General features: G+C 39.2%; 1 protein-coding gene across 6 annotated transcripts in view; it reads left to right on the top strand.

Annotated features, from left to right (window-relative positions):
• chl1b (cell adhesion molecule L1-like b) overlaps positions 1 to 12,254 on the top strand; it is a 149,929-nt gene extending 137,675 nt beyond the window's left edge. For 5 of the 6 annotated variants that reach the window (XM_066663085.1, XM_066663086.1, XM_066663089.1 and 2 more), the window contains 3 exons: positions 211 to 342; positions 2,957 to 3,029; positions 9,870 to 12,254. In XM_066663085.1, the coding sequence (XP_066519182.1) occupies positions 211 to 342; positions 2,957 to 3,029; positions 9,870 to 10,071 (407 nt within the window). In that variant the 3' untranslated portion in view covers positions 10,072 to 12,254. Of the gene's footprint in view, positions 1 to 210; positions 343 to 2,956; positions 3,030 to 3,732; positions 3,817 to 9,869 lie in introns of all 6 variants that reach the window. The other variant, XM_066663087.1, reaches the window with a different exon arrangement.
• The last annotated feature ends 318 nt before the right edge of the window (positions 12,255 to 12,572 follow it).

Here is a 12,572-nt window from a genome sequence, read left to right as displayed (position 1 = left end):
AGGAATTATGCTTTACCAGCGCCTTCCCTTGATTAATTAGACAAGCTGCTCAGCTGTTTAATATTAATTACGTTTCCATTCTGCCGTTAGTCGCAGGTTTGGTCAGGACCTGGTTGTGTGTGTGTAAGCAGCGGTCAATCAGATGTCCTCTCTGTGGCGGAGAAGGTCAGTCCAAAGTTTGTGACGTGAAGTAATGCTCATGTTCCTCAGGTCTGGCGAGCGTCTACGACGGAATCTCCAATCAGGGCTGGTTCATTGGGCTGATGTGCGCCGTGGCTCTGCTCACTCTCGTCGTCCTCATCGCCTGCTTTGTGAACAGGAACAAAGGAGGGAAGTACTCAGGTGAGCCCCTGCTGTCTCCGTTCAACAAACTGGCCTCTGTATCGACCCGTCCCTGTCTGCTCATGGTCAGGGATTAGCAGCCATTACTCCACAGGGAATTCATAGGGCTTTTACGGATACACTACTGGTCTAACGTAGAAACCCCTCATAAACTGTGATTTCTGCTACTTTAAAGTGCACACATCCGTTTCCAGTACCACTTAAATAAGACTACACTAATAAAGGTTTATAAAGTTTTTTTTTTTTTTTTTTTTAATGAAAATAATAAAAATAAATAAATAAATGGAAGCTGGATACTCGACACAAACCAGAACGTGAGAAAGGTTTCTGACCTCAGCTGATGTAACTCGTAAGCTAATGATCACTGCCGTGTAATGGGCTGCTTGTGTCTTGTTTTCTTGCTGTTAGTGTTATTTACTTCAGTAGATTATTCATTTTCTGACTCTGAATTTTACACAATGCTGTTTCCTCCTGAAATACAAAGATGTAAATTAACACAGGAGGAGAAAAGCTTCATCTGACCTCCGTTCTGCAGTGAATATTTTATCACAAAAACATCTCAGTAATTATAGGTGTGATGTTAAAGAGATGAAAGAAAGGTGGTTTTGTTAAAAACTTTTTAATTTGTGACATACAGGCAGGGAGGATCCATGGATATTTATGGTCATAAAAGGTTTATGAACACAGGTTTACCGTAAAGTCTTAAAAAAAGTGATATATATATATATATATATTAATCCCCTTGAAGCTTTTATATTTTAACGACAAAATCAAAAAGAAAGGTGTTAAATGTTGTCACTGATCGACTCAATTGTCTTTTGTAAATAAATAGAAGTTTGATGTCTGCAACATGCTCCAAAATATTAAGTGAAGAATTTATTGAATATTCAAGTTCCACTGTTTTAAAAGCAGGAGGATATGAAAACTATCAAAAGGAGTGTTCACCAGAAGCGCAAATATTAAGTGTTCAAATAAGTTTTAAAGCATATTTGTGTGAAATATAATTATTCAGATTTCAAACATGCTCCAGTTCCACTTTGTTCCTTTTTTTTATGGTTACTCTTGCATAGTGTTAAAAAAGGCAATTATCATTTTATTAAAGAAAAAAAGCAAATATTATATATATATATATATATATATATATATATATATATATATTAATAGGCTACGTTCACTATCACTAACATTAAAATTACAAACTTTAAAACACCTAAACTAAAAACTCACACATACTTTGGATACAGTATTAACCTCAAGAACAACACAAATCCATCACATGCTGCTGCAGCACTTTCCTGATTGAGCTCCTAATGAATGCAGTGATAAATAAATTCTCTTGCCATTTTCAAATGATATTTTGTTGAGTAACATGGCAATTGTCATTTTACAATTACTGTAAAAACTGTTGGTATTTTTAATACTATGCAAGAGTTACCATAATATAACAAAAGAACGAGGGAACGTTTTGGAATTTGTTTGGAAGTTTGAAATTACAATTATACATTGCACAAAAGAATGCCTTAAAATATATTTCTGCTCCTAACACCTGTCACGGCTCATCACTCATCGAAAGTGTCAAACAGTTTAGGTCTTTCATTGCCTGTTATCTACAACAAATCCAGAGAAGTCTCAGTCTGTAAGTCACGTAAGGTCGAAACCACTTGTGAATGTGTGTGACCTTCAAGTCCTCAGACCGCACTGCATTAGAAACTACGCTACTGTGGTAACTATAGCCTCTACTCAATTTTGTTGGATGTTGGAGTGTGTTTCAGGTGTCAAATTCTGAATGTTTTTATAGTTTCAAATATCAGTCGAGTTGGATGTTGGCACCAGCAGATATCTTTGAGTTTCTGGGGTTTTTGTCTCCAGTTAAATGAAGCTTCTGGAGAATTAACATATAGCAGATTTGTGTTGCTTTTATTGCACTGTACTAAAAATCCCAACTTTTCCAGAAACAGCGTTTGTAAGTTATGAGAGTACATAAGTGAAGTGTGGGCCATGTACAGATCGGATTTAATGGGCTAAGAAAGGAAAGCAACAAAAAATGAGAGCAGAAAATACATGGAAAGCAAGAGTGGAGAATCAGTGAATGGATGTTTTTGCTGCTATACTGCAGTGATGGCTGCATCGGTGTGGAAAATGAAGCGGTGCGTTTATATTTAACATGTCTAACACATTCTATTTATGGGATGCAAATAGAGCCAGGCACACAATGGGTACGGCATACAAAATACTCACACATACACAGGAGGAAATGATGGGAAAAAATACTGAAAAGGTGCTGCATTGGAAATGTGTTAGTCCCAGAAAGCCTCTCCGACAATTTCCTGTCAGAAGAGATGGGCTTGGGATAATCTAACACCACCAAAACAACTATCAGAGAAAACGGAGGAATATGAAAAACATGTACATCCTAATTTCTCATTTTATTAATTAATAGTGCAAAGCCTTCATTATAGTGTTTACATCATGCTGATATTAATGAGACTATAGGACGGATCCATCTACATACATGTATTTCCTTTTTAATTTATTGGCTCATTTACTTTAGGAGCCACACTGTGTTAATGAAACTAAAGAACTAATTTTCTCCCTCACTCCATCCGTCCTTCAGTGAAAGAGAAGGAAGACCTCCATCCAGACTTGGAGTCTCAAGGGATAAATGATGACACCTTCTGTGAATACAGGTACGGGAACTCTTAGGAATGCTGTAACCTCATTAAAGCATGGTTCAATATTCATAGTGTTACTAATAATTAGAGATAGGTCTGAGAACTGATTGGCTGAATCAAAGCTATTGGAAATTTCTCAATATGGACAAAAGACCATTCCTATCTGTTGAATTCCACACGAATACACCAAGTTATTGTGTTAATTATGCTGTTTGGCACATATAGCCCACTGTTAATAGAGATTTACACTTGATTTCAAGTTGATCACACTCAGATTCCTATACAGTGGTAGTAACAAAGGGCTTGTGATGACTACAGCACAATTCTTTTGAGTTGCTGATAATACAAAAGTGTGCTATTTTTGATGTTTGATGCCCTGCATGTAAACGTTTTATTCAAGAATGCCCTGTAAAGGAAGTGTTTCTTAGGAAGCCATGTTATCATCAGTATCACTGTAAAGAATTTTGAATCCAGAACAATATATGTCCAGTCCAAACACTCCAAGACCAGGGTTGAGAAACACTGCTCTAAACAACATTGTTTACAGCTTATTTATGAAGAAATGTTATAAAAGCACAGCTATTAACTTCAATGTAATTGTGATTTTATTTTTATAAAAGTAATAAGCCACAGTGATTTACCACAGTTAACATGCCTAATAACTCCATGGTAACCATCGTTTTCTTGTACTGTCCTTTTCTTTCCTGTGGTTCAAAAGAGAGCCTAATGTTCATGAGCTAAACGTGGACCAGCAGGCCGGCTCCAGCTCAGGACACGTTACAAGCTGAGTGACAAAAACCACGTATGTCAATAAGCAACAAACAGGAAAACACCCCTTTGTTGCACTCATGCCTCTGCGCCACTGAATAAGTGCTGTTATTTTGCAGTGCCTTGTGGGTAGCAGGGCTGAACGATTCAGGAAACATTGTTAAGTTGTGACATTTCTGACCAATATTTTATCATTATTTCTACATAGAGACTAGAAACTCACTGGAGAAAAAAAAACGAAAAAAAAAAAAAACAAGTGAAACCTTCTTACGTCTAGTTCAGAGGCTTTCAAACTGTGGGGCGCACCCCGGAGTGAGACAGGAACGAACTGAAATTGCTAATTAATTTAGCACAGGTTTAGTATATTTTATAATAAAGAGTCAACATTAGGGTCAGGTCATTTGTTTTTAATTCATACGCTGCTGTAGTTTGCATACTGACAAGGTTGTTATAGTTGAGGTGGGGTCTCAGAGGAAAGCGTTAGTATACCTCTGGTCTAATCAATGTCTAATATTTCTCATTATGGATTTTTAAGAATGAAATAAGTATATTCAATATATTGTTTTAGGATTGTTCTGGTATTAATAGATTTTATCTGGTAAAAATGTCTCATTTGTTTGGAAGATTATTAGATTTTCAAGTGGATAATTCTACTTAATTTGAAAAACATCCAGTGAAAAATCACTTCAAATGAGTAATTGTTTGAATAATCTGAAAATCCTGTCACAGACTGATAATGAGAAATAGAGATGTACTGATTAGATATAAGATGATTTCCACTGCATTTGGTATTATCTGAAGTCCTTAAACATGGAATGCAGTTTAGTAATTAGCATAAAATCTGCACATTAAAACTTGCAAGACACTATTATATAAGGGATGTAATGTATAAAAAAATAAATACAACACAAGTCAAATGATTGGACACACTCAGTCCGGGAGGGTTTCCTTTGTTTTTGGCCATTTTCCACATGTTGTGAATGTACAGCACCAGTCAAAAGTTTGGAAGTCTTCTCATTCAATGGTTTTTCTTTGTTTTTTGTTGTAAATGAATGTGGAAGACATTAAAACTATGAATGAACACATATTTGCTTTGATGACAGCTTCACACACACTCTCTCCGTTCTCTCAGTCGGCTTCATGAGGTCGTCACTTGGAACGGTTTTCAGTGAACAGCTGTGGCCTCGTCGAGAGTTAATCTGTAGAACCGCTCCCTTCTTAATGTGTCTGAGACCATAACTTGTGTTGTGCAGAGGTAGGGACTGGTACACAGTTCTCTACAGAGACTAGCTCTACTCCACCAATCACTGATGAGGAGGTGTGTCCACACTTTTGACTGGTAGTGTACCTGTTCTTTCACAGTAACCCATCCACGTTGTGATTGCGATGCGGAAGCGATGAATCGTTCAGCCCTAGTGAGAAGCTGGCCTGATGTGGTAGGAATTAGGAGTAATTGCATCACTGTTAAATTGAAACCATTTTTGTTTGATTTGGAATGGAACGAAGCTGCGTCTGCCCAGTGCTCAGCAGGAGATGATTTTTTGGGGGAAGAGGAAGGCTGGAGGTGAGGGGGGAGGGCATCTGGTTTAATTGAAAGCCACTCATCTCCAGGGCAGCGATATTCGTGTTCGTTTCATTAATCTTTCAGTGATCCAATTCATAACAGCCTCTCTGAGAGCCCTCTGTGTGCACTCACAAACGCAGCAATGCACTCATTCCAAACTGTGGACGAGCTGAGGCTTGAATGGTGTGATACACTGCACTCTACATGTCCAAAGGCTTGTAGACAACCCTTTATCATCAGTCAATTCAGAACCACAGTGTGTCTAATCTCTGGAGAAACGCATGAACTGAATTGGGGCACTCTTGAGCAGCTGCACACGAACCCTAAGGTCACCATGGTCCATGCAGAGCGTAAAGGGGGGTGTGATGGAGCTCCATCCAGTGCTAAATCATCTTTCAACACAGAACCCAATCTCATTCATGTTTGTGTGGCAGAATACCACCAGTTCCTCACAGTCGATTTTTTACAGAGACAAGGGGGAGCTCTTAACGGCCTTAAATTCCAGACGCAACACTGACTCGGGTGTCCACAGATCTTTGGACATATGTAAACTAGATCTTGCACGCGCCTCAGAAACATCTCATGCAGCAGCTCACGCTGCGTATTCACCTCGAAGAACACTTTCACAAATCTTCAGCCTTAATATTTCCCCCTCCACAAATCAAGCTAAATGAAGCTTCCCGCGGAGTCAGAGGCAGGTGCTGCTGTTCGCTCTCGAACACCTGCCGCTTCCCAGTGGGAGAGGGAGAAGCCAGGAGGCCTGCAGCCCACTGTACAACCTATTATTCATTTGCAGACTAGAAAGAAAAAGTTGTACGGGCCTGTTCATACTTCTCAGGAACACTCTGCACTTCTCCTTTGACTCTGGTTTATAATTCTGTGGGGACTACAAGAATAAAGGTGAATACCAGTGTCAGCGCAGAGAAGCGAATCAATATAAGACTCTATGTTACGTCTAAAGCCAGCCCTTGAAAATTCACCAAGAACCTTCTGACTGAAGACGTCAATCCTACAGCCAGGATCCGACCCTTGACTGGAGACCTTTAGTGAAAGAATCAAACATGCACTGACGCCAGATGTGGTCAGTCCGCGTAGACGTGTCAAAACTTTACTTCAGAAGCTGACACTAGAAGTCAATAATAATAATTTTTCACAGTGTGTGGGTTGGTGGGCTCCAGATGCTCAGAATGTGTCGACTTTCTTAAACAAACACGTGATTAGAAATCTTCACTCAAACGTGTGCCCAGACCCAGTATAGAATTAAAGTATTTTACATAACGTGTCACAATAATGATAGATATGTTCTTATTACCTGCCCTTAAGGCACTTTCAGGCGGACTGCCTTCACAGTGTTCAGCTGATGCTCTTATCCAAAGCCACTTAGAGGCAGCTGTAGTGTATTTTTGCCAAACAACCCTGTCTTACTCACATTTATGATGCACACAAACTGGCACTGCCTTGAATGGTGCTTTCCCACTGCATGGTACCTACTCGGCTCTGATTTGTTCCTGTTCAGTATCAGATCTGGTACTGTGTGTATTCCTTGCTCATGTGTAGCTCCAAGCGATTAGAGACTAAACCGTGAAAACCATACAATCATGTAAAGCTGTGAGAGTGGCCAGAGAGACGTATTAATCACCACAACATACAGACGTCCATCACAAGCTCGGCATCTGTAAAATGTGCAGAGGTCACTAAGCAAAAAGTGAATATGCAACAAAAATAAAAAATAAAAACAATACACGAACACACGTGAATAAACCTAACATTCCCACTGCTGTTGTGGTTTTCAAACCCTGCGGTTCCTGTTACAGACAGGGTTCTACAATGTCAACAGCCATATTTTGCTGAGAAGCCGTGCTAAATGAAGAAGCAGCCGTAGAGTCAAGCAGGTACCATGCAATGGAAATGCGCCCGTAGATTTATATCTTTGATGCGTGACTGTCATTCCAGTGTAAAAGAGATCTATGCATAATGTATTGCTTCTACGTAAATATATCCATTCAGGCTCCCATTACATACAAAAATGAATACGTTTGTACCCAGCGATGTAACCCTCACCACCCACCCACTTCTGTGGGTGAGGATTTTAAACAGATTGCGTCCACTAGAGGGCGCAGCTCAGACTCAGAACATTCTGACAACAACAAACACACTGTGCATCTGTGAGTGAGGCGTGAACTGTTGGCAACACTGCCCCCATAATGTCCAGCAGAATCTGTGCCCTCAAGCTTTCAGCAAACTGGCTCAAATACAGAGAGAATGACCAAAGCGTATGGACAGCATCCATACACATATTTAACAATGAGCATAAATAAGGCTTTACAGGTGTCCGAGCAAGAGCAGTTGTTTCCCTGTCACTAAGACCTGCCTAAGAGGCATTAGTTCTTACTACATCCACAAGGAGAGAAGGCAGGGCATGTCCCTAGCCTTTGTTAGCTTTGTTGTGAGCTTAACTTTGGGCAGAGCAAGTGAAGAAAGAGTGTTCTCACCTCCCTCAACCTCCTCTGAGCAAGGCACCTAACCCCAACTGCTCCCTGGGTGCTGGGATGGCTGCCACTGCTGCATGTGTGTGTATGTGTGTGTGCTACCACAGATGGGTTAAATCCAGAGGCACAATTTTGTCACATTGTACAGTGACGGTGACAATAAAAGCATGTTCACATCTACATACATCACTAAAGCATTTTTAAATATTGTAAATGGTACTTTTAACTTTAACTTTTACAGCTTCAAAAATCATTATGATGCTCCACTGAGCTGGAATACGGAGAATAGAGCCTCTATCATTGCTTCTACAGGCTCAGCACAGCAGAAACTGCACTGTGTATCATGTAGAGGACGGTAGTTTAACGTAAACCCTGATCTTCCACGATGGAGTCACCTAATTTAGACGTGTAGCGAGCTCATTTGGGTTTGTTCTCAGTGATTATTGTGGGTGGGATTAAACGTGCTTGTTTGTCTTCGAGTGTGGGGCGAATAATTCAGCGACTGAGCCCATGTAAAGCAAAGGCTTTGAGTAATCATTCAGCGCATGTAAACACTTCATGACCTTCAGCACTTGCCATAAGCTGATTTTGGCCTCTAATCAGGGAACGGCTGCACGCAAACACAATCAATGACGGCGGACTGCAGGGGTGAGCCACACACTCTTATTTGTAGTTGGCTAACGGGCTCCTACCAGCTTTACACTCTTTAGATATCATTCCTATCAAACCAGGAGCAGCAGCATCAGCCCTCAAGCGTCGGCAATGTCCAGAGACTTTAGACCTGGTTTAAATCACTGTAGATTCCTCACTTCAAAAACAGGAGTTTAGATTTAAAATCGTTTTCATTTTCTTTCCATTTGTTTATTCCTCTGTTATTCCTATTGTTTAACTGTTTGGGAGTGTGTTTTACACAGAGTCCTGGCCTCTTCTATTGGGACAGCCTTAGCAAAATTGGCGTAAAAAGTGACCAAAAACAGACCAAGAAAAACTACAAAACTCCCAGAATCCTTCAACCACAGACAAACCCTAGATTCCCGTTTTGAACTCTGAAGTGATGCTTTTATTATTCAGCTAATGGTATCTGCTTTTTCTGTGTGTGACGTGCTCATAACAGCATTTACGGTGCCTCAGAGAGTCAAAGCCTAATTAAGGAACCCACAAACACAGAGGCATTAAGAGAGAACACGTTCCTTGATGCTAATTTGTGTTTGGCCTCAAGGTTTTCATGTCCTACTTTAACATTTCTGTTCTCCTTATTACAGCAAGTGTTCTTTGTTAATGTCTTGACACTTGTTTGCTTGTTAAATACGGTTGTGTTTTGACTCTGTGGGCCACCGTATACATTAAACAGTACAGCACCACCCACACTTCCAGGAGCACTTCACTTAGTCTGTGCTGTGACATACACACACATATATTTCGTATGTGTATAGGAGACCTACCCCTGCCCTTTAGGCCTTGTTCATGCAGGCAGCTCAAATCAGAGTTCTCTGCACATCTGGTCTGAGTCAGACAGATGTTCTTTTATGGTTATGAACAGCCAAAAGCCACATGAAATCAGATTATTACTATTATTGTTATTATTATCATCTGATTCACTCCACATTTGTGGGTAGTTTTAAATCAGATTCAAATCAGATCTCTGAATAGGTTCAATTAAACGATCAGATTTCCTGTGCTTACTTGTGGCTGTTTATTTTTCTTGATAACCATCACAGCTACGCCAAGGAATATGACCACAGATCAGATTTCATCAGCATCAAACTGCAACAGGGACAGTGGCTCTAAAAATCAGATTTTAGACCTTAATCCAGATTTGACCTGCAGTGTGAACAAAGTCTCAGTGGATTTTCTCTTTCTCACTTAACTCCTCACTAGTTCAGCCCACTCTCTAGGTCTTAAGGGAGCCCCCAGAGAAGAGCCTTAGACCAGTGCCCTGTAGCTCCAACCCTGTGTTTAATAGAGTTAAAGCCTGTGTGACACCTATGAGCTGTGTTCACTCATCTGCCCCTCCTTACTCCTCTTTTCACTCAGCGACAACGATGAGAAGCCCCTGAAGGGCAGTCATCACTCCCTGACCGGGGACATGAAAGGAGAGGACAGCGGGGACAGCATAGTGGACTACGGCGAGGAGGACGGCCACTTTAACGAGGACGGATCTTTCATTGGAGAGTACGGAGGACGCAAGGAGAGAGCCTCCACCGAAATCAAAGCTACCAATCAGAGCTCAGCGTGAAAAAAATAATAATAATAACAAAATAAAATATTGGCCCATAAATTATACCTGGACATTGCTTGCAGGAATCTGGCCAAAAGGAGGAACAAAAAGGGAATAACAGCAACAGATAAACAACAATGAAAAACAAAAATGACCAACAACAAAACTGATATTACCCACCCACAGCGCTTTTGGGTATTTTTTTTCTTTCTTTTTTTTTTTTTTTTTAAGAATTGTATGTTTATTGTATGTTGGTGTTTCAGGACACTGTTACAATAAGAATAAATTAATTAATGAACAAATTTTTTTAAGAGTTCAAAAATAAAATGGTAATACTTTGGGAATAAGTTTAGAATTTTTGGAAAATGAAGAAATATTTAATTTAACAGGTCAGTATTTCTATATTAAAGTCAATATTTCATGAATAAAATGGCAAATTTACAAGAACTTATTATGCCATAATTTCCAAGAAAGGTCAGTGTCATGACTTAAATTATATAGCCATTACTTTACTTCAAATATTGCAACAATTCCGAATTAGAGACCTTATATTTCAAAAGTAAACATTGTGAAATTTGAGAATAATACTTTTATTTTGTAGCAGGCTCCCTGAGTTGTGTTGTGGTCGTCCACAGGATCATGCTTATATTATTTTTTACAGCTTAGATTTTGTGCATACTGTAACCGTTCAGTCATTTTCCGCTGTAAATATTTGCGTCAGGTGTTTTGTTCTTTGTTTTTTTGTATTTGTTGCAAATCCGTACAGACTTGGGAGCTTCCTACATTGTATTTCTCTCTTTTCTGTTTGTTGTAAATGCGTTTGTGTGTATTGCTGATGAAAGATGAGAGGAGGAAAGTGAACGGAAACACTTCTGTTTTTATTTGTTTAGCTCTGTGATGTTCTTTCACATCCGTCCTGTTTTCTGAAACCTTTTTAATAACTCGGGCTTAGTTTTGTTTTTTCTTCCAACTGAGGCAAATATTAGACATTTTCTCTTCAGATATTCGTTCATTAAATATTCTTTAATATGTTTTCGACAGCGTTGTTCATTAAATTATTTCCCATTTCTAAAGAGAGGTCACAGAGTGGGTTGTATATATGAAACGCTAAGAAATAAAATTGCTTATAAACATATCCATCTCTGATAACAAACCTCTCTGGCCATTTAAACCGCTATAAATCTGTGTACAACACTCGTTCTTAAGCTCGCTCTATTGACCCATACATGACACGCTGGCCATATACAATGGATCAGCACATGAAGCATAACTAATGTCCAAGAACCCTGCATCTCCATTGGTGTTTTCTACATCATTTAAAAAACAAACATAACAAAACAAAAACACCAGCTGCTCTTTACACTGTGTGAAAAATTTATACTAAACGTTAAAAACATTTTTACCTTGTGTGGTAAAGTGATCATTTTTTGAGATGCATGTTTTTTGGACAGCGATGTACAGTCTGTCTTTAGTTTCATCAACTGGGCTTTTAAGACCAAGAGTATTTGTGTAGAGACCCATTCTCTTCAAGTAGATGCTCAGTTTCTGGAATCAGTGTGTCAGAAAGCATATCTTAGAATGGTGGATTTCCTTGAAATATTTACTTGATATTTCAACATAAATGCATTCTTAAAAAATATCAGCTTCAGTTCTGATGAAACATCTTGAAATATTTTCTTACACGCTCAAGATCTGGAGACAGTCAAAAGAATGAATTTCAGAAGAGTGTTAATAAATCTAAGCAGTGTGTCTGTATCCCAAGGCAAATTTAAAAGCCTCGTTTACAGATGCTGAGTTAATATTTGGACGCACTGCTCTTAGAAACCAAGAAGGAGAAATAAACACAGAAATGGGCTTCAGAACCTTTCACCTCAGGGTCAGAACCAACACAGTGTTTAGGTCAGAAGTCTGTTTTGTCCAGAGGAAGTTTCTAATGACCACGAAAACCACAAAAACTTCATGGACTGATCCACTGACTCCTTATTTCTGGGGTTGCAGCTCTGAATCATTATTTTATGTGCCTCTGGACACACACACACACTTTGCCTTTGTCTAACGGAATATGTATTGTGTAATGGTTCAGACGCCTCTGAGTTAAAGCCACTGAGCAGCTTCTCTGTACCCATGTTTGTGTTTGCATGTTTATGGTTGTTGAATGACATTTGTGCGCAGAATTGACATTAAATTTTATTACTTTTCTTCATGTTTGTTTTCTCTGTCCCAAAGTAAACTCAAATCACAGTGATCTGTATTAGCTGATAAATGCTGCTATTGATTCCTCTGGTCACAAGATGAGGCTCTGGTTTTGAAGCTAAGAGATTTTAGGGACTTAAATTAGTTCATACCTTTACTCTGTGAGTATCAATAACAGCCTAAGATTTTCAAAAGATGTTTCAAACAAGTCCAAATCAGCTCATGATTCACTGAATACCAAAAAAAAAACCTTTGAATCACAAGTTGCTTCAAATTCATGATTCACTGGAAATCACTGGAGTCTTTATTCAATGGAAAACGAGTTT

The sequence above is a fragment of the Hoplias malabaricus genome, chromosome 3 (genome assembly GCF_029633855.1).
Source record: "Hoplias malabaricus isolate fHopMal1 chromosome 3, fHopMal1.hap1, whole genome shotgun sequence".
In the NCBI taxonomy this organism is placed as follows: domain Eukaryota; kingdom Metazoa; phylum Chordata; class Actinopteri; order Characiformes; family Erythrinidae; genus Hoplias; species Hoplias malabaricus.
Note: the sequence above shows the minus strand (reverse complement) of the source record. Positions and strands in the feature narration are given on the sequence as shown.